Source organism: Xenopus tropicalis, chromosome 4 (assembly GCF_000004195.4).
Source record: "Xenopus tropicalis strain Nigerian chromosome 4, UCB_Xtro_10.0, whole genome shotgun sequence".
NCBI classification, from domain to species: Eukaryota; Metazoa; Chordata; class Amphibia; order Anura; family Pipidae; genus Xenopus; species Xenopus tropicalis.
This window is the reverse complement of record NC_030680.2, coordinates 135727212-135748287: the sequence shown is the minus strand read 5'-3', so window position 1 is coordinate 135748287 and position 21076 is coordinate 135727212. Positions and strand designations below refer to the sequence as shown.

General features: G+C 39.1%; 1 protein-coding gene across 4 annotated transcripts in view; it reads left to right on the top strand.

Moving 5' to 3' along the window:
* The window catches only part of col7a1 (collagen type VII alpha 1 chain), a 136309-nt gene that overhangs the window by 106594 nt on the left and 8639 nt on the right, over positions 1-21076 (top strand). For all 4 annotated transcript variants that reach the window (XM_012961680.2, XM_012961681.2, XM_012961679.2 and 1 more), the window contains exons 83-116: positions 112-147; positions 760-786; positions 1659-1691; positions 2619-2681; positions 2771-2806; positions 2917-2997; positions 3713-3781; positions 4978-5013; positions 5138-5179; positions 5431-5475; positions 5958-6002; positions 7463-7498; positions 7588-7647; positions 8949-9074; positions 9247-9318; positions 9995-10030; positions 10552-10611; positions 10750-10794; positions 11593-11628; positions 12195-12230; positions 12325-12381; positions 12593-12664; positions 13375-13446; positions 13647-13682; positions 13777-13857; positions 14208-14261; positions 16299-16352; positions 16430-16492; positions 16904-16966; positions 17286-17402; positions 17814-17891; positions 19144-19197; positions 19411-19459; positions 20459-20467. In XM_012961680.2, coding sequence (XP_012817134.2) covers positions 112-147; positions 760-786; positions 1659-1691; positions 2619-2681; positions 2771-2806; positions 2917-2997; positions 3713-3781; positions 4978-5013; positions 5138-5179; positions 5431-5475; positions 5958-6002; positions 7463-7498; positions 7588-7647; positions 8949-9074; positions 9247-9318; positions 9995-10030; positions 10552-10611; positions 10750-10794; positions 11593-11628; positions 12195-12230; positions 12325-12381; positions 12593-12664; positions 13375-13446; positions 13647-13682; positions 13777-13857; positions 14208-14261; positions 16299-16352; positions 16430-16492; positions 16904-16966; positions 17286-17402; positions 17814-17891; positions 19144-19197; positions 19411-19459; positions 20459-20467 — 1879 coding nt within the window. The remainder of the gene's footprint in view (positions 1-111; positions 148-759; positions 787-1658; positions 1692-2618; positions 2682-2770; positions 2807-2916; positions 2998-3712; positions 3782-4977; positions 5014-5137; positions 5180-5430; positions 5476-5957; positions 6003-7462; positions 7499-7587; positions 7648-8948; positions 9075-9246; positions 9319-9994; positions 10031-10551; positions 10612-10749; positions 10795-11592; positions 11629-12194; positions 12231-12324; positions 12382-12592; positions 12665-13374; positions 13447-13646; positions 13683-13776; positions 13858-14207; positions 14262-16298; positions 16353-16429; positions 16493-16903; positions 16967-17285; positions 17403-17813; positions 17892-19143; positions 19198-19410; positions 19460-20458; positions 20468-21076) is intronic.

The window sequence follows — 21076 nt, the reverse complement described above, 5'->3', positions numbered from 1 at the left end:
TTGTAATATCTCAGGCTAGATGACTTTGCATGACTGTAACACCCAGTAGCAGCAACTCTGCTATTCTGTTCCAATATTCACTGAATTATTTGTTTTTGTTTTTTAAACCAGGGAAACCCAGGAGAATCAGGTCAGCAGGGTCCGCCAGTAAGTATTGCTATTATTCCATATAATTAATCTTTCATGCTTAGGGTTGCCACCTGGCCAGTATTTGACCAGCCTACTCGATAAATCACCCACAAGGGCCGGCAACTGTATTACAAATTTACCAGCAATGTATTTGCTGGTAAATTTGTAATGCCCTATAAATCCTCCCTTCCCTAAACCCTCTCTGCTGCCAATCACCCTTTATGACCATGGGCCCTCTACTCCGCCTATAACTCCACCCATTTCCTGGTCCCATTCGCCTTTCCCCCACCCAGCCTGCCCATTTCCCCTCCCCTTACATCATAGCCCCAAACCCAAATGACATAATGACCCACCCCCAACCCTAAGGCCGGTATGATTGACAGAAAAAGATGGCAACCCTATTCATGCACTGATGCACTGTTATTAACTGAAGTCAGAATGAATAGTTTGCTGCTTTGGAGCGGAAGAAAGTAAAGTTTATGAGGAAATGTAGTTTTTTTGCAATTTGAAAAATGCAAAGTTAAACTGTATTTACTAGCAACATTTAATTTGCTTAACATTTTAGTATTTTGTACTATATGAAGTATTAGTACCTTGTATTTATACCTACATCATTCTGCTTTCTTACAGGGTATTCAGGGTCCCACTGGAATAAAGGTAAGTGAACACAATGGAATTAATACATATAAAGTGAAGAGTCTCGCTGTATGGTAAAATTAGCTCAGATATTTCCTCTAAATGAATTGGTATAACATAGAATGCAGCTGCTTCTATTTGTATATACAGGTATGGGATCCATTATGCAGAATACTCGGGTTTTCCGGATAAAGGATATTTCTGTTATTTTGGATCTCCATACCTTAAGTCTAATAAAAGATTACTCAAACATTAATTAAACCCAATAGGCTTGTTTTGCTCCCAATAAGGATTAATGTTATTTTAGTTAGGATCAAGTACAGGTATTGTTTTATTATTACAGAGAAAAGGGAATCATTTAACCATTAAATAAACCCAATAGGGCTGTTCTGCCCCCAATAAGGGGTAATTATATCTTAGTTGGGATCAAGTACAGGTACTGTTTTATTATTACAGAGAAAAGGGAATCATTTAACCATGAAATAAACCCAATAGGGCTGTTCTGCCCCCAATAAGGGGTAATTATATCTTAGTTGGGATCAAGTACAGGTACTGTTTTATTATTACAGAGAAAAGGGAATCATTTAACCATTAAATAAACCCAATAGGGCTGTTCTGCCCCCAATAAGGGGTAATTATATCTTAGTTGGGATCAAGTACAGGTACTGTTTTATTATTACAGAGAAAAAGAAAATCATTTTTAAAAATTAGAATTATTTGTTTATAATGGTTTCAATGGGAGATGGCCTTCCCATAATTCAGAACTTTCTGGATAACGGGTTTCCAGATAACGGATCCCATACCTGTACTAAACAAGAAAACTTCAGCATATCACATGAATGATCCTTGGGAAAGTATTATTTAATTAATAGGCACATATCTTCTGTCTTTAGGGCAGCCCAGGGGAACCCGGCCCCAGCATACGGGTAAGTATGATACTTCCACTACCCCAAATATAGTACATTCATATACACACATACAGCCTGTGTCAGCACTTTGGTTGTGGTGGTGGGGAGGTGGAAAAGAATCTTTCAAGCTTAAAGGAGAAGGAAAGTCTAAATTACTTGGACTGGCCCACGGGGATACCAGGAAATTTCCCGGTGGGCCCAGGTGTCAGTGGGCCATCCTGCTTATAGCCATTTGGCCTAATTCATGGTCATTACTTATTTTTCTATGGGAAAAAAGCAACTAAATATATAGAAGAATAGATTATAGTATGGAAAGATAAAAAAAACTAGGAAAACATAGGAACTTCTGCAGAAATTCCCTTGGCCAGTGCCATTTTTAGCGACCAGGAGCACCAGCCCAGGGTATTAGGTAAGCAAACTTAATCACTAGGGGATGCCTTTCCATCTCCTTTAACACATAGTTTAAATATTTTTTAGAAAAAATCCTCTTCTGTTGTAGGAACTCTTGTGATTTTCAGGTGTTAAAGGCACGTTATACCCGTGTATTCCTACATTGTGCTTTTGAGCCTCTTAGTTGACCTCTTCTCAGTTACCAGTAACCACACTTTGTGGTGTTAGACCACAAATCCTTAGGCCACAGACCCTTCTGGATTCTGGTTAGAGGTTTATAACACAACAGTAGGACTATGGGAGGTTAAAAGCTGCATGTGACCAGCCAGCCTGAGAGTAGGGGCTCTTGGCAAGGATAAAACAGCAATGTAAGTATGTAACACATTCAACATTACAAAAGGGTGATATATATTTATCTCTTATTAGGTACAGAAAGAAACAAAAAACAAAGCAAGAAACAGTTGAAAAAATAAAGTATATAGTGGGCATTTCAGTTATTCTGAACTTCTGATTATTATTTACTAGAGTAATATTAGATTTTTTTTTTTTAAATAGGGACCACCTGGTCCTCAAGGTATTGCCGGACCCCCCGGATTACCTGGTCCACCAGGCCTTATGGTAAGTTCCTCTGTAATTCATTTCATTTGGTTTAGAGGCACAAATGAGGAGGCTTTGCTCCATGTCACCTTACTTATATTTCCTTCTAGGGACCTCAGGGGCCTCCTGGAGTTCAAGGACAAGTGGTATGTTCTCTCTATCGCTGCTCCCTAGAGTACAACACAGAAATTCTGAAATAGAACCTTTTTCTGTAAATAACATCTAAGGTTAATGATATACATTGTGTTGGCACTAGGGCGAATCAGGAAAGCCTGGGGTCCCAGGAAGAGACGGCTCACCAGGCAAAGATGGGGAACTTGGGCTTCCAGGAAAAATGGTGAGTATGGATTCTTTAATAATACCATTATTTCACCAAAAACTATTAATAGCTAAAAGTATTAATGGATATTGGATAAAAACCCTAATGGTTTTGGAAAAAAACCCTAATTTAGTGGGCAATAATGAATAATATATGGTGCTGGTTTGACTTTGGGCTAAAATTGAATACTGTCTGCAAAAATGGCCCCTTTATTGGAGCTCCCCATAGATCCTATCAGTTCTCTGTCAGTGTTTCAAATGAGGGGTGGGCGTGTCCTAAAAGTCCCTGCCAGAAGCACAGTAGGAGGGGGATAGCCAATCACAGTCCTTCAGTCACACAAGCAAAGACAGGCTTTAGTTCCCTATCAGGTCAGCCTAGCTGCTGATTGGTTCCTATCCTACAGTGCTGTGTGCTGAGTGCCGCCGGCCCCCCTGCACATCCAGAGAATTCAGCCAGCAGGAAGTGGAACGGATGGGCGGGGCTAGTAGGGTTTTGGGGGAATTTCTCAATAGATCAGTCTGAAACAGAACTTTTTTTAAGCATGTTTAGAGGAGAATAATTCACTGGTACATTCATAATTTTTACATGATATGTCTCCTTTAATTGATAAAATTATTAAGCACTTTGTCTTCATTATTTTCTGTTACTAGATCTTTAAAGGTTCAAGGTATGAAATCATTATGTTATGACATCTTATATTTTAGCAGTAATTTCTCATTCTTTGTCATGATAGGGTATGCCGGGCCCACCTGGTCTTGTTGGAACCAGAGGAGAAGCAGGGGAGCCAGGAACTCCTGGGGAGGTAAGGATTCTTCAATTGAAAATTGCTACTAGCTTGTGGCTAAAGGGAACCAAAAAGTGACAAAGACAAATATGTGTTCCATTTATAAATACTGTTGTACAAAAAAGAGCAGTGAGGTGCAATTGGATCCTCCTGGTACCTTCCCACCAGTATCATATGCCAAAGAAATAGAAAGAGCAACCACTTGCAATTCAAGAACTGATGTGCGTTTATTCCATGTGTTTAAGCAAGACACCACACACACCCTGCACAATGTTTTGGGGGGTTGTTACCCAATCCCTTCCTCAGGTGCTATTTATAAATAATATAACGATGTGCAGAGTGGTTGCCTAGTGGTTATCTGCCTTGCAGCACTAGGGTGCTGGGTTCAACTATGACCTGGCCACTATCTGCATGGAATTGGCATGTTTTAGAAAGGTGGTCCCCAACCTTTTTAACCTGTGAGCCAGATTCAAATGTAAAAAGAGTTGGGGAGCAACATAAGCATTGCCTATGTAGAATGCCAGCCTACACATGCCTCTGTTTAGTAGTACACCTGAGTTTTATGCAACCAAAACTTGGCCCAAGCCGGGCATTCAAAAATAAGCACATACTTTGAGGCCATTGGGGGCAACATCCAAAGGGTTGGTGACCACTGTTCTAGAGTATGAACGCTGAATACTGTACATACAGGCCGGATAATCAGCTGCTGATAAAACAAAACCTAACGTGTGAATGTTATGGGAATATTAAACTGTTAACTCCACAAGGGGAAGGGGCTGTTGTAAATGAGGAAAAGTCTTTGTAAAATGTTGCCACAAAGTTACGAATGAAGTATATAAATGACGGTATTCGGAATAACACCTAATACTAGCACCAGTCTAGGTAGTAACTTATTAGAGGGACAGTATACAGACTAATATTTCTTGCGTAAAATAGCTATACAGTTTGACTACTTTGGTGCAGCCTTTATGTCTAATGATGTTTGGAGTAGTCTCGTGCCATAATCCTTCCTTACTGAAAGTCTTCCTCTGTGGATATAGAGAGGCTTCCGAGCCCTAAGAAACAACCAGCTCAAAAACATCATAAAGAATTAGCTAAACACCTGTATATAAGCAAAACATATTCCACTGAGATATATATACTGTATAAATACATATGTCTTTATTTCAACTTGCTTGAATGATGTTCATTTTATTTTCTCCTCTTGTTATTAGTTTGTTGCTGGCCCCTCTGGACCGAAAGGAGAGAAGGTACAAAAAATAATAAAGCATCTAAAGATGCCCATTCTGTTTGCAACCTATAATCCCTTTAGCTGTGATATAGGCATAAATTGTATATTTTGTATTCCTTATTGCATTCTTTCTTCCTTACCAGGGGGCTCCCGGTAACCAGGCAGCAGGAATACCAGGAGAAGCTGTAAGTAAATGCAAGAGGGACCTTTTTCAGATAAAATTTGTTTAACATAAAATGCCCTTATCTGTATAAAAGTTATAAAAAGTAGAAGTAACAAAAAATGTGTTTTGCTCTATAAAGTGTGACAAATTACAAACATGTCAACAGCTATTTGCAACTATAATACTCTCTCCTTAACTGGAAGCTGTGTATCATAAAACGTACAAATTTATACATACAGGATTTACTAAAAAAGTATCTTTTATGTGTTTCAGGGGCAGAAAGGAGACAGAGGACTTCCAGGCGCAAGAGGGGAGAAGGTAAGTACTGGGAAATGTATACTAATCATAAGATGTAAGTAATGAAAGAACTATATGTGTAAGATTCATAAATGCATTGTCTGCCAAAATTACAAATAACGGAATATGTTAAAGTAGAAACCTAGAAGGCTTGGGGGACAAAGCCCTTGCCAATGGCATGTTACCCTATGAACCTATTTGCCATTAGAGTAAAAGCATTGAAGAAGCAGTCCTTATGTCACAAATAAAAAGTGAGTCCAGAAACTGCTATATGGACTTTACTACAGTCTAGTTTTATACAGGTTTTATTGTCCCAATGATATAGTATGCAAGAAGTCATATCAGGTCATAAAGTGCAAATGTATATGGAAGATAATGTCACAATATCCCCCCACATACTGCTGGGCCATAAATACAGCTAGGCTCCATCCACTGCACTTACGTAATAAAGAATAATTTCATCATGTTTTACTTAAGCTAATACATGAATCATTTGCCAATAGGGGGAAGCTGGAAGAATAGGAGACACTGGAGATCCAGGAGAAGATGTAAGTTAATGTGATAAATACAACAGAAAAAAGCAACCAGACTGCTTCCCTGCTTCCAGATCCTTAGCCTATAGCCCCCTAGTAAGGCATCTCTGGGGTTAGTTTGAAAAAAGTTAAAGCTAAAAAAACCATGTCACAAATGCACCATAAAAATGCCCACATTAGCCCAGTTCACTCAAAGGATCAGGTTCAATTCAGTGAGAAAAGGGTTTATCAAGTGAAAACTCATGGATGAGATTCAGTTTGAGATGCAACTTAATTCAGAAAAATGTATGTTTTATATACGGTTTAGCATGTGAGAACTCTATTGAAGTCTATGAGAAAAAAACTGGAACTCAATTAGAACGTTTTTTCTCCTCAAATGGATCTCGTCCATGAGTTTTCATTTGATAAACCGTGAGATAACTTTTACTCACTGAACTTAATCTGGCCCAAAGTGTGATCACCTTAAGGCTAAATAAAGCCAATGGAATTGATTTACCTGAAATTTAGATTATTTATATCTTAGATGAGATCAAATACAAGGTACTGTTTTATTATTACAGAGAAAAGGGAATCATTTAACCATTAAATAAACCCAATAGGGCTGTTCTGCCCCAATAAGGGGTAATTATATCCTAGCTGGGATCAAGTACAGGTACTGTTTTATTATTACAGAGAAAAGGGAATCATTTAACCATTAAATAAACCCAATAGGGCTGTTCTGCCCCCAATAAGGGGTAATTACATCTTAGTTGGGATCAAGTACAGGTACTGTTTTATTATTACAGAGAAAAGGGAATCATTTAACCATTAAATAAACCCAATAGGGCTATTCTGCCCCCAATAAGGGGTAATTATATCTTAGTTGGGATCAAGTACAGGTACTGTTTTATTATTACAGAGAAAAAGGAAATACAAAAATATGAATGTTTTGATTATAATGGAGTCTAAGGGAGATGGCCTTCCTGTAATACAGAGCTTTCTGGATAACAGGTTTTCAGATAACAGATCCTATACCTGTGTATTAAATATGTAGTTTAAGAATCAGAAATTGTTAATATACCCAGCAGCATTTAAAGACTAATCAGATTAACTGACATATTAATCATTTAAAAAGGCAAATATTTATTTCATACACTGCAAATGTAACTTTATATTTAATTTACTGATTTTCAGACTTATGTAATATTGCACCCAAAGGGCAAAAAGTAATTCTTTCTCTGGTTACTAAATGACAATTTGCCATGTTTCCTGCACTGAAGTGCCGTACAATCCAAATCCGAATCCTGATGAAAAAGGTTGAATCTTGGCCGAATCCCGAACCGAATCCTGGATTTGGTGCATCCCTATATATTATATACAAAACAATGCCTTTCAGTATAAACTGAGAGTTCCTTTATTAAGACCTGCAGCAGAATATATTTGTTATACTAAAAATAATTGTGCATGTTAACATTTAGTTTTTCTTACTGCTGTAGGGTTCCAAAGGGCCCCCTGGTCCAAGAGGTGAAAAGGTAAGTGCATCGCCTCTATTTCCTTAATGTTTCCGAATACTAAGAACAATGCAAAGAACCTAATGGTTTATTCTGTGTTCTCTTACTAGGGGCAAGCTGGAGTTGGGCTACCTGGACCGGCTGGACAAATTGGACCACCAGGCTTGAAGGTACATAGAAAAGACCGGTAAAGCATCTATCACAATAAAAATTGTTAACTGTTAAAAATTGTTACTGTTAAAACAGTAATCATCCATAAAGAAGGTTCTGCACCCATACTCATCAGCATATTAAGGGAAGGGAGGTCAATCAAATACAAACCTGTCAAAAATGACTTCTTCATCAAGAATAACAACATTACTCCCTCTAGCATTAGGGGCATTATATGTCATTAAAGATGTAATTAAAGTGTGCACTTTTTATTGTTTCAAACCTGCAATCATGGATGACTCACTGTGTCTACTGTGGTCTGTTAGCACCAAATTCGTTAACATCATAGTTACATAGTTACATAGTTACATAGTTACATAGTTACATAGAGTTGAAAAAAGACCAGAGTCCATCAAGTTCAACCCATCCAAGTAAACCCAGCACACACAACCCACACCTACCAATCTATACACTCACATACATAAACTATACATACAACCACTAATACTAACTGTAGATATTAGTATCACAATAGCCTTGGATATTCTTTTGACTGATGCACATTAAATATTGCATTATTTGTGAAAGTATAAAAGAGGGCATATGGCCCACATATTCCTTTTGACAGAGGGTCAGGAATATGCATTTGATGCGCATTAAGTATTGCATTATTTATCACAGCATAAAAGAGGGCTTCATTCCCACATATTTCTTTTAACAGATGCGCGTGAAGTATTACATTATTTGTGAAAGTATAAAAGAGGGCATATGGCCCGCATGTTCCTTTTGACAGAGGGTCAGGAATATGCATTTGATGTGATAACATCACAGGATTCCTGGTTTGTCCATTCGGTTTAAAAGTCATGGTCAGCTCAGGATCCCTAGTTAGGGATGTATTTATTAACATTGGAGACAAACATCACCGGTAAGGTTGCTTATACCAACCAATAAGAGCTTTGCTTTTGTTTTCTTGTAGGTGACCATTCAAATTTAATTGCTAATTGGTTGCTATGGGCTACATCACGGGCCATGTTAATGAATATGACCCTTATGGAATTTGGGAATTCTGGAATTTTGGCTTTCAGTACCACATTCAAAGGCAATTCTATAGTGAAATCTGTTTACGGACTCTCCAACTTCCAAACAATAATATACAGAACACTTGATAATACAGTATCATTGTACAAAAGAGATCTTACTATACAGTAAGAGGTTTTAAGTGTAGTTATATAAAGAAAATGTTTGGACACAAATAACAAATATTGCAAGCAGTTATAATGAGAGCTAGGCTTTTATAAAACTGCACCCATTTAATTCCCAGGGAGATGTTGGTTTGCCCGGGCCCCCTGGACCTCCTGGCCTGCAAGGGATAGCAGGGATACCCGGTCAGCCAGGATTAAGAGGAGAAGTCGGACAGCTAGGTCCCCCTGGCCAACAAGGGGAGAGGGTAAGTATCCAAATGTATGCTGCAAAAACCATGGTGAAAAGAGATGTATATTTACAGTGTATATGCTAACAGAATTATACCAACACCAGTCCATTAACAATAACTGATATGAATCTGACACAATGTATCATACCCAGTCACAATTTTAGTATTCTGTTTTCTTTTCATAAAGGGCTTGCAGGGATTTGCGGGAAGAGAAGGAAATGTGGGACCACAAGGGCAATCTGGGGCACCTGGAGCGATGGTGAGCTATTTGGTTTTGCCAGCATTTGTGTTGCAAGGGAAAATTGTCCTTTGCTCCAACCTACATATAGATCTGGTTTTCCATGTTACCAGCTTGCAGGTATGATTGTGTTTTAGGTAATGACCTGGCAGCACACAAAGTGAATTCCTCCATTTTAACTACATAAAGTCCGCTTGGTGTACCTAAGATTATTGATCAGGAACATGATGGGTGTTGAGCCCGCAGGGTATAAAAGGCTTCCTCAAGGGAAAGAAGTTGGGCTGCTTCTTACTTAACTCAGTTATGATTATTTAAGTTCAGTAACTTGTCTAAAGAGCCCTAAGTATTTGGTCAAAATTCCTCTGCCTTATCTTGGTCCTGCCATTCCCCTCATACTAAATGCACAGTAAATTCCTGGTATGTTGGTTAGAAAAGCCTGGCATTCTGGCAAATGTGTTTCAACCCCTGTGGGGGTTTATTTATTGAGTTCCTTGTATTTCATGTATAAATGAACACACTGTGATTATATGCACTTTAGAAGTGTGTGAACTCATGACTTTTCACCATGAAAGCCTTAAATGGCCCAACATCACCATGTTGTAAACACCACAGTTTGAAATTAAATTTTGTTCAAGTAGATGTACAGTATTGTGGGGGGTGTAAAATAATAAATGAATATATTTTTGTTTAATTTAAGGGCCCTGCAGGACCACCAGGGGTGAAAGGTGATAAGGTATGTATGTATTTTGTATATAATAAATGGACCTCCCATTACAAACCATACATGTTTACTCCATGTGAAATTCAAGTGATTCTTAAATAAAACGGCATATTTTTTGACTGCTTAAAAACACCAACACATTTTACACATAAAGGAGACATCAGGAGACACTGTCAACCTGTTGGCTGTATCCAGTCACAATGACAGATAGAGATGTCAGAGACATTAACCTCACAAGAACAGAATGTAATTTCTGGGTACCTGACTGTGCTTAAAGAACCTTTTATGCCCTGTTCATTCCACTTGCCCCACACCCCAAAGAAGTATAATTACGGGAGACTCCTGAAAAATCCAGAGGAGTTAAGAGGTCACTTCTGTAGTGAATACAGGACCCAGTGTAGTAAGCGGGGTACTGGCCTGGTAAACCATGTACCAGTGACAAAGCTCCAGTTTGTGTCAGTTACACTAGGGTATGGTGTTTTCAGTAAAAGGTATAATATTCTTCTCTTTTGTTCACAAATTTGCTTGTTTAGGGTGACTCAGGAATTGGCCAGTTAGGCCCTAGAGGAGAAAGAGGTGACCCAGGTTCAAGGGTGAGTATATTGCCCGCTGACAAGTCTGTACTAGATGAGACAGATGTATCTAGGTTTCTTGATATATAATACATTACATAGATAACCAAAAATTCTCTTTTATCACTACTCTAACTGCTCCAATTTGCGTCTGTGCAGGGAGAGGATGGTCGCCCGGGGCTGGAAGGAGACCGTGGCCCACCAGTAAGCTGAGTTATTATATGTTTGTGCCTTATGCCTTTATGTGTGCATGCTACATCATTCCTTCTGATGTATGTTACTCTTTATTATATTTCTATACCTTTCCAAACTAATATATTAAGCATTGCCTGTTGTACAGACCATCTAAAGTTGTTTAGAAAAAGTAGTGATAGCAAATTGATTGATTTAGCACATGATAGTCAGTAGTGTTCTAGGTCCCATCCACTTTAAATTTATTCTGTTTAAAAGTGTCACAAATTAATTTAGTGCAACCCATATCTATTGTAGCTACAAGAAAAATCTCGTTAGGTTTTTTGTTTTCAAACCATATTATAAGATTTCAAGTGTATAAGTTTAACTATAACTTAAAAATTATAAGCTTAGCCCAGTTATACACTGTTTTGATTGGAAATGTCACAATGACATAACACAGTAAGGCAAACACAGATAAATTTGAGAAACAGTTGATATTACCCCACCCCACACACTTATCCATCATACTTTTTGATTAAGCCACATGGATCATTTAACAAAACCCACCTAGATAAACAGAACTTGCAGCAGCACTAAGGTGATGATGGTATGTAAATAAACAATGTTTTTGTATCAAGAGGTGCCTCTACTAGATTGTTATTTCTTCTGTGCCCTATTCCCTCTGTACAAGTTTGTGTTTGCTTCAGGTAGTAGTGGGCCAGATGGGCATCGTGGTATTTGTGAAATGCACTTTCTACAACACAAAATTGTTTAGTCCAAAAAATAAAACCCAAGATATAAAACATGTTTTGGTTTGTTCTTCTTCAGGGCCTTCCTGGAAATAGAGGAGAGCGAGGAGACAAGGTGGGCCAAAAGGAAATATTTTAAAATCCGAGACCCTGCTTTAGTGTTTAAAAATTACAAATGCTATCCATTTTTTAGTAATGTAAGTCTTCTGAAGATGGATCCGTGTTGTTAAAATGAAAAAAACGTCTTTAAAATAGATCCTTGCTTCAATTTATAGAAGGTAGCACCGCACTTTGGAAGAGGGAGGATTCTCAACCATTTCACTCTATTGATATTTTTACCCTAGAGGATTTCATACAAAGTCTCTGTCCATCCTTGGTCATATGCATTATATGCTGCTGCTCACACTAGCATTGAGGTTCTGATTTTTGGTGCTACCAACAGGCTTCCGTAGTTTCCCTGCCTCATTGGGGAATAATGATAATACACTGTAGCCAGACTAATAGATATTCCAATGTTATTCTAGGCACTATATTGTAATAAACAAACTGGAGATTTGTTGACAGTTTCTAGCTATTCTATCTAATCCCAAATTCCAAGCAGTTTAATCCTTAGCTCAGGTGATCCCATTACCTTGTGGTGAGATGATATAACAATATTCATTCTTCTTTTTGTGTCCTTAGGGTGACCCAGGCCCGATAGGACTTAAAGGGGACAAGGTAACTTGTTGCAGGGCTTTTATTGTACTTGTTCATAAAGTTGTTCTATTTTGTGATGGGTCCTGATGTAACTTCTTTAACTGCTGCTCTGCAGGGAGAAACACTCACTATCGAGGGACCTCCTGGTCCAAGGGGAAACAAAGGAGAGATGGTGAGTGCAATAAGTTGTAGTAGTCATAAAACAGAAACAGGTAGATCTTCTGATCTGGTAACTCGACAAAATATAATGCATTAAGAACAGTTTTACTTGTGTCCTTACTAATCAGCTTATTGTATTGTAGGTACTATTTACTTTGTTTAATCAAAATGTCAAGTAAGTATTTTTTTATATACTTATACGGTATAATGTCCTTCCTTTTCAGGGGGAACGAGGAATAAAAGGTTCAGAGGGGGAAAAGGGGGACAAAGGAGATCAAGGTCTGCATGGAGAAAAGGTAAGGATCACTCTGCCATAAAGTAATTTTTGTTTAAGTATGAAAGATCTGGCCTTGAGTAAAGCGCTCCCATCTGCCCACCACTAAATGCAAAGTATGAGAGTGGGTACAGAGCACCAATAGCACCCTGGACCAAATGCAGGTGTATAGAGCAGGGCTCCCTTAAATCTAGTATTTTGCTTTGTACTTAATGAGAGCTGCCACTGGCTTAGGGGCACAATTCTGCACAAGAATAATTCATAACACAAGTGACAGATCAGAGCACAAATCTTTTCTATATGGCATTTCATTGTTTTGGATACAAAATGGCACCAGGTTTGGTTTGAATCACAAAGTGAAGAATATTGAAAGTTACTTTATTTCCTGGTGTTACTGGGAATTCAAAATGTCCAAAGGTGATTGCACAGATTGCTGTAAAGAGCCTTGTGTTCCACTGATAGAAGTTTTGATTAAAATCAGATATTTCTGATCTGGAAGATCCCACTAATGGTCACTACTCCGGTTTGCCCTATGCAACCACAGCATTTAATGTAACCCTAAAAGAAGTTACTGGATAAAATAGACTTCATTCGTCTGTAGCCTTGAAATATCAGACATTTTACCTTATAGATATTGTCAAACAGTCTTTACCAGATTCTTCAAACACTAAACCACCTTTGCTCATATATTCTTCATTGTCTTTATATTGTTCTCTGCTTTAATTTCAACAGGGAGTCAAAGGTGAACAAGGAGACAAAGGTGCCACTGGCTTTGTAGGGGCTCGTGGTCCTGGTGGGCAAAAAGTAAGAAATGTTTGGAAATTCTACAATATCCTGTTTATGTCACGCATGTTACTGTGTAAGAGAGGAAAATCATAATTAAAAAGCACCAGAAGAAATGATCACAAACAATTAGGTTATGTCAGTTATGTCCACCTTATCATGAAGGTATGGCCACCAAATTCAACAGAATAGATAACTGATCAATGTCCTTGTTTTTCCAGGGAGAGACTGGTGCCTTTGGAGAACCAGGAGAGCCTGTGAGTTTGTTTATATTTTCTTAACATTACACTTTGCTTCATTTTAACTTTGTGAGCACTGACTAAGAATGTCATACTTGGTTTCTCTCCCCAGGGCTTGTCAGGCAAGGATGGAGTCCCAGGAATGCGAGGAGAAAAAGGAGAACCTGGTATCCATGGGCTAAAGGGGATAAAGGTGGGATTGTGCAGTCAGTCATGTGACTGGGCTTCCTTGTAAGCCCCCAAAAGAAAAACTTTTTTCCACTCTAATTATCGATAAAAATCAGCACTTAAGTACTGAATGATTACAGAAGTGCATGCATAACTGCATATGGTTCTAGGTCTGTGCCATTTTAGGTCTTCTAGGCTTCCCTGGTGTTGCTTTTATGTGTGTGTGTATGTGTGTGTGTGTGTCTATGTGTGTGTATGTGTGTGTGTATGTGTGTGTGTGTGTGTGTATGATGACACAAGAATACGTGATTAGGATTTTTAAACAAGACCCAAGAGTGCAGATATAACCTGTTCCTGGTCTGATGTGTGTTTCAGGGAGATCGTGGTATGAAGGGACTCTGTGGGCAAGATGGTGAAAAAGGAGATAAGGTAAAGTATGAGAAGTACAAAAAAAAAACTCATGTTCCAGCACTGTAATGTGCCTCCAAATATGTGGAGCATCCAATAAACATATATTAATCCTTTACCCTATGATCTTTCATTACAAAACTTCATTTTCCAAGGATACCTTACTACTGTAGGTCCTCCGTGCCCAGGATGTGGAACCACTTTTATTCTGCCGCTTAAACTTGACCCTAGTGTAGCCATTGTGAGTTTAACATGACTACAGGCCGGAGGTCAGTTACCTCTTCTGCCTGATTAATGAAACCTCACCTAAACCATATACCTAAGTCATTTATCTCATTTTGAACTTCTAGCATTCTTCACTAAGGGGTCAATACAAGCAGGGAACACTTCTCTCACTGAGGGAATCATTTATGCCTTTGGTTGCCTGTCAGCTGACACAAACAGTTGCTCATTTTGATGAACTGGAGGCAATCGGGCTGACATTTTTTGGTGTTGGGATTGCATCATTTCCACCGTTCAGCTTCAAAATGATTTCTGTGCCTAATTCTTTCAGTGTAGTTCTCACATGATTTGCAAGAGGTGGAGGGATGGATGCAGCAGTGCCAAGCACAACTATTTGGGAGTGAAAGTGCCCTTTACTGAATGTCATAGATTTACTTCATCCTTTTTTGTACAACTGCAACTGCAGAAGTGCTTCATAAATTAGCCCTATTGTCTCTCAGTCAGTGCTCTTAGTGTGTCATGAGGTCTCCTACTTGAACGCTCTAGACCAGTGCTGTCCAACTGGTGGCCCGCGGTTTACCCTTGTATAAGCTTTAAATGGTATCAGTACTGAGATTAACTGCCCCCCCCTGCATGGTTCTCAACTCAGATTCAGGCTGTAATCCCTCTGTATTGTTTAAACATGTAATCCCCTGTACTGTTCACACCTTTTAATCTCTGCATTGTTTACCCCCTGCAATGTTCACACCTTAGGCTGTAATCACCCCACATTGTTCCCCTGTTCACACCTCAGGCCTGTGTGTAGGCAGCATAGGGCAGGCAGAGTATGGCACATAGGCAGCATAAGGCAGGGAGGGTATGGCACACACAGGCAGCATAGGGTAGGCAGAGTATGGCACATAGGCAGCATGGGGCAGGGAGGGTATGGCACAAGCAGGCAGTATAGGACAGGGAGGGTATTGAACACACAGGCAGGGTAGGGCAGAGTATGGCACACACAGGCAGCATATGGCAGGTAGAGTATGGCACACAGGCCGCATAGGGCAGGCAGAGTATGGCACTCAGGCAGGGTAGGGCAGAGTATGGCACATACAGGCAGGGTAGGGCAGAGTATGGCACACACAGGCATCATGGGGCAGGCAGAGTATGGCACACACAGGTAGCGTAGAGCAGGTAGAGTGCTACCCTATGCTGCCTGTGGGAGGTGAACCTGGCAGGGGTTTGTTCTGGGAGTTTGTTAGCAGTTGGAAATAGCCAGTAAATGGTCCCTAAGGTGTGTAATTATGTACTGGGGGTTGCTGTGCTATCCACAGGGGAGGAGAAGTCATATGGATTTTAAGGTGTGTCTTAATATGACGTAATATAATTCTTTCACATATGAATGATGGTTGATATCCCTGCAGTGAGGACCACCACTACCACCATTGTGATAAAATGGGTGTGGTTTAAAAGGGTGAGTGGCTTCCATTAGCGGCCCTCCACCATGTATGCGCAAGAAATTCCGTCCCTCGGCACCGCAGAAGTTGGACAGCACTGCTCTAGACAAAGGGGCATATTTATTATATTGCATAAGCCCTTAGCACCCCTACCTTGTGGGTGACTTAAATTCTAATAGCTGATTGGTTGCTAAGGGCAACTATTAACAATGATGTTGACTTACACACTGTAATAAATATGCCCATATGTGGAAGCATTATTGTCGCTGTTAAGGACAACGTACCGTAAAAGCCTGTTTCTGAACTAGTGTCCCATCCCATGATAATCACTGGGCCTCTGCAAACTTTCTTTCAAAGAGATGTTCATTTTTACTAACATGATACTTATCTTGCGTTTTAGGGTGACCCAGGACTACATGGACGTCCTGGACTATCAGGAAGGAAAGGAGATTCTGTGAGTGAACTGTTGGAGCAATTTAGTAAATTGATAATATGGTTATTCAGTGCATAAATATTCCTTTTTGTACCTAGGGTGAACCAGGAATTCCAGGACATCCAGGCTTGCCTGGAAAGGAAGGACTTGTTGGAGGCAAGGTAAGGATCCCTCAGTAGAGAAAATAAAATAGAGAGACACGGGTTTGTAGTCTGGTGATAAAAATAGTTTATTTTATTGTTTTATAGTACGTTTGATGTTTTCAGACTTCTTGCATTAAAGGCACCCCCTTATGTTTAAAGATATAGTTGGAACTCCCTTAGCTCATAACAAAGTCCGAGACAAATCAAAAGACAATCCTTAGGTCTGCTGTGTTATCGTTCTGGAAAAGTTAAAAAAATACAATTTTACATCTATGAGCAGGCCCCTAACCCACTAAAAACATATTACACAGTTCTTTGAGCTAAGAATAAGTTATAGAACTTACATTTCAGGATTAAGGGAGTGCATTGTAGAATACAAATGATCACACCTAAGCACAATTTTCACTAACTTTTGACCTTTCCATTCAGGGAGATAGAGGCATGGAAGGACTGCAGGGAACAAAGGGAGACCAAGGAGAAAAAGGTGACAGGGTAAGTATTAAATGATAAAGTTATGGCAGCCTCCAACTTCTGGTTCAGGTCTTTTCAACATATTTGGGATTTTTTAGTCCTACAAGACCAGCAAAGTTATAGGCTGGACAGTTCTAATTTATATACCAAGCTTAGTTTAAGTAAGGATGGAGCTTACCATCATTTAGGCCAAGATTATTCTAGACCAGAAGGATTTATAAATTATTTTAATTTGTTAAATACATTTCCAAGCATCTTGAAACCATGTGGTAGATCAAGAAACACTTTGGTGTCTCTTACCTTAGCTTTAACCTCATGTATATCACTGATCTAATCTTAGGGTTCTGTTGGAATGGTTGGCCCTGCTGGCCCCCGGGGTGCTGATGGGCTACCAGGGCCTCCTGGTACCATAGGTCCTGCTGGTTCAAAGGGTCCAGAAGGTCTTCAGGGACAAAAGGTATGTAAAATGATCTCTTAAATGGATGTATTAATATGAGTAGCACCAATCTACACTACTATATGTCAAATTAGATATTTTATTCAGGGGTCATCAAAGGCCTGCTTTTACAGTGTAGTCCAGAACTCTTTCATTTTGAAGGGAAGCTACAAGTTTATGCAAAGTTTCAAAAAAACTGTATAGTGAGAGTTCTAGTAAGTCTGTAAGAGTCTAGTAAGAGTTGAGGTATGGCTGGCAGATGCAATTATCAGCCATAAACTACTGATGTGCAATTACATCCATATAAATTGTGTATTCTGTGGGAGGGTGGTGCTATAAGGGGGGCTATATAGCTTGAGAGCAGAGTACATTGTTCTCTATTGTTCTGTATAATAAAAGAATAGAAACTAAAACAGCTGCCTTCATTTTCAGGGTGAGAGGGGCCCTGCTGGGGAATCAACTATAGGACCACGGGGAATCCCAGGAATCCCAGGAGAACGAGGAGAACAGGTGTGGAGTCATTTCAGTTCATCCTACATACACTGTTATGGTTTTCATGAAGTACCTCATTTACTATTTACATTTATATAGATTGTAAGCTCTACGGGGCAGGGACCTCCATCCTCTTGTGTCTTTGACTCTTAACTTATTGCAACTGTAACTGTATCTTGTATTTATTTGTATTTATTGTTATACTTTGTATTTATCTATTATTATCTTAATAACCCCCTGTTTGTATTACTGTATTCTACTGTACAGCGCTGCGTACATAAGTAGCACTTTATAAATAAAAATATACATATACATACATACATACTAGCAAAAGGAACTAAAAGATTGGTCCACAGGATTTGAGCTTTTGTTATTTAGCAGGAAATCCTAAATACTGTACTAATTAGTGCACAGAAGAATTGTGGAGTGGATGGATTGTTCTATGGACCACCTGTTTTTTAAAGTAGTTCTAGATCGGTGATCCCCAACCAGTATATGTTGCTCCCCACCCCCTATGATGTTGCTCCCAGTGGCCACAATGTAGGGGCCCATTTTTACATTTCTGGCTTGGAAGCAAGTTTTGGAAGCACAGAGACACAGCTTTACTCCAAGCAGAGCCTCCTGCAGGTTAGTAGTCCACATGGGGCTACCAAATAGCCAATCACAGTTCTTATTTGGGATACCTAAATAACTTTTTTTATGCTTATGTGGCTCCCCAACACTTTTTATATCTTAGTGTGGCTCATAAGTAAAAAAGGTTGGGGATCTTAGTTCTAGATCTACATGAACACAGATTCGAAAACAGGTTTCCCCTGTTTGGGGTTTTAAGTTTATTGCATCTGTATTTGTCCCTAAGGAAGGGAATTCCAGAGCCATCTATTAGCCCACTTCTATGAGATTTTAGGAAAATATTTATCAAACGATCAACTCTATTTTCACTCTTTGATAAATATGCTCCTAAAATCATAGTAAAGCAGAGGGTTGTGGGGTTTCCCTGTGGTTAGCGGTAATGACCCCTATTTTTACTCTCTGACAAATATGCCCCATACAGTTTATGCAGAACAGTGGTGTGTAGATATTGACTGTGTTAGAAGTGCTCTTAACAAACTTCTGGAGGATGCTGGAAGGAATGATGACTGGACGTCTTTGATCCAATGTATTTTTTGTGTATGGGTGGGGGTGCTGTAGTTTCTAAGACAATTTTATTTTATCTTATGATATGAGCGACTGACACAAATGTTTCTTTACACTGATTTGCTATATGTCATAGGGTATGATTGGAGTAGATGGTACAAAAGGAGACAAGGGGAGTCCAGGCATGACGGTACGTTTTTCAGTTATTTCAGTGCTGCCTAGTAGTCCCATAGCACTCTTCACCTGACATATTTTTTACAATATGCCTATTTATATTTATTCCAATGATATCTACCCAATACAAAACATACTTCTGTGGCTTGTTTTACATGCCCAAATTATGATCATCAATGTATCCAGCAATCTTATTGTTACAAGTAACACTACTTTTTTTTTGATTCAGGAAGATGAAGTTCGTAATTTTGTCCGTCAGGAAATGAGCCATCACTGCGGTGAGTTCCCTAAACTAATCTTTTCAATAAAATTTAAATCTAAATGCTAGAAAATATATGTTTAATGCAGTGTGTATGCTCCCAGAATCTATCAACAAGAAATGTGTAGCTTTGTTCTTCTACAGCCACATAGTTACATTCTACTCAGGTTAGAATATACATGTTCCAGGGCTGTATAAGGGCCTGTTTTAAATCTGTGATGGGCAAAACCTAAGCTTTTTCCCTTGTTCCCCTAATGATTATCCTTTTGTGGGCTGAAATGCTTACAGGGGACCTGTCACCTAAAGACATAAAAAGCTTTATTAAAAAAAAAAGTCCTTTATTATGATATCCATACCAGTTATAAACACATTTCAGCGACAACCATATATTGCCTGCCCGCTTCTATGCCTGAGGCACAGCATTCACTTTCACTTTCATTTCTGCACTTCCTAGATGTTGCTGCCCTCTACATTATCTCTTCCTCCTCACTGTAAATAACTGTATAAACAGTGCGTGGGCATCAGGTCCTCCTTTCTGGCACCTAAATAAGATTTTGGGATGATTCAAAGGTTGTCTTAATAGCAGCTTATACAAAATGACTGCTGCCTGCTTGCAGTGATTTTGAATTCCAAATGAAGATAGGAAGTAATATTTATATGATATGTATGTAATGTAATTAAAGTTTATTTTGCCCCACCAAGGCAATAAAATAGAACCTAGTGTTGAGTTTTGCAAATCAAAATATATTCTCAATGCATTATGTTTATAGCCCCCTATTCTGCTATATCCGGGGCCTGCTGTATAGGTCCCTCCATTTACACACTGCATCTCAGTTATTAATAGGATCTAGAGTGTACATTCTCCTACCTGCTCTTATTGGCAATGGCTGGCTATTGGAGCCAATTAAATTAAATCTACTAAATACAATTGAAAGTATTTAAAATAGAAGAAAGTGCAGAGATGTCATGAAAATGTTTTTGTCAAACTAATGTTGTTCTTTTCTCTTTTTTCCCACAGCCTGTGGAGGTCAGTTGTCATTCCGTGTAAATCCTGTGGGTAATAATATTTTGCAACTGTAGAGCTGCTGATGCAGGTTGCTAGGGTAGAAGAAGTACAGCTCCTGAAGTCATTTAATTGTAGATGAATGGAATTGTTCTACTGAATGGAACAAAAATTTACTAAAAGTAGTGTTGACACGCTAAAGGGTCGCCTCTGTATATTGTAATAATGGACGTATTTATAGGTTAAGGCTGTTAGGGAGTTTGGCACCCCTAGGCCAGTGATCCCCAACCAGTGGCTTAGAAGCAACATGTCTCTCACCAACCCCTTGGATGTTGCTCTCAGTGCCCCCAAACCGGGTAGTTAGTTTTGAATTTTTGACTTGGTGTAAAGTCTTAGTTGCATAAAACAAGTGAAATGCCAAATAGAACCTCCTGTAGGCTGCCAGTCCATATAGGGGCTACCAAATAGCCAATCATAGCCCCTATTTGGCACCCCCAGGGGAACATTTTCCATGCTTGTGTTGCTCCCCCGCTCGTTTTCTATTTTAAGGTGGCTCATGGGTAAAAAAGGTTGGGGATCCCTGGTCTAGTCCATAGGAAACAGGCCATAAAAGTATCTCTCCACTATTCTAGT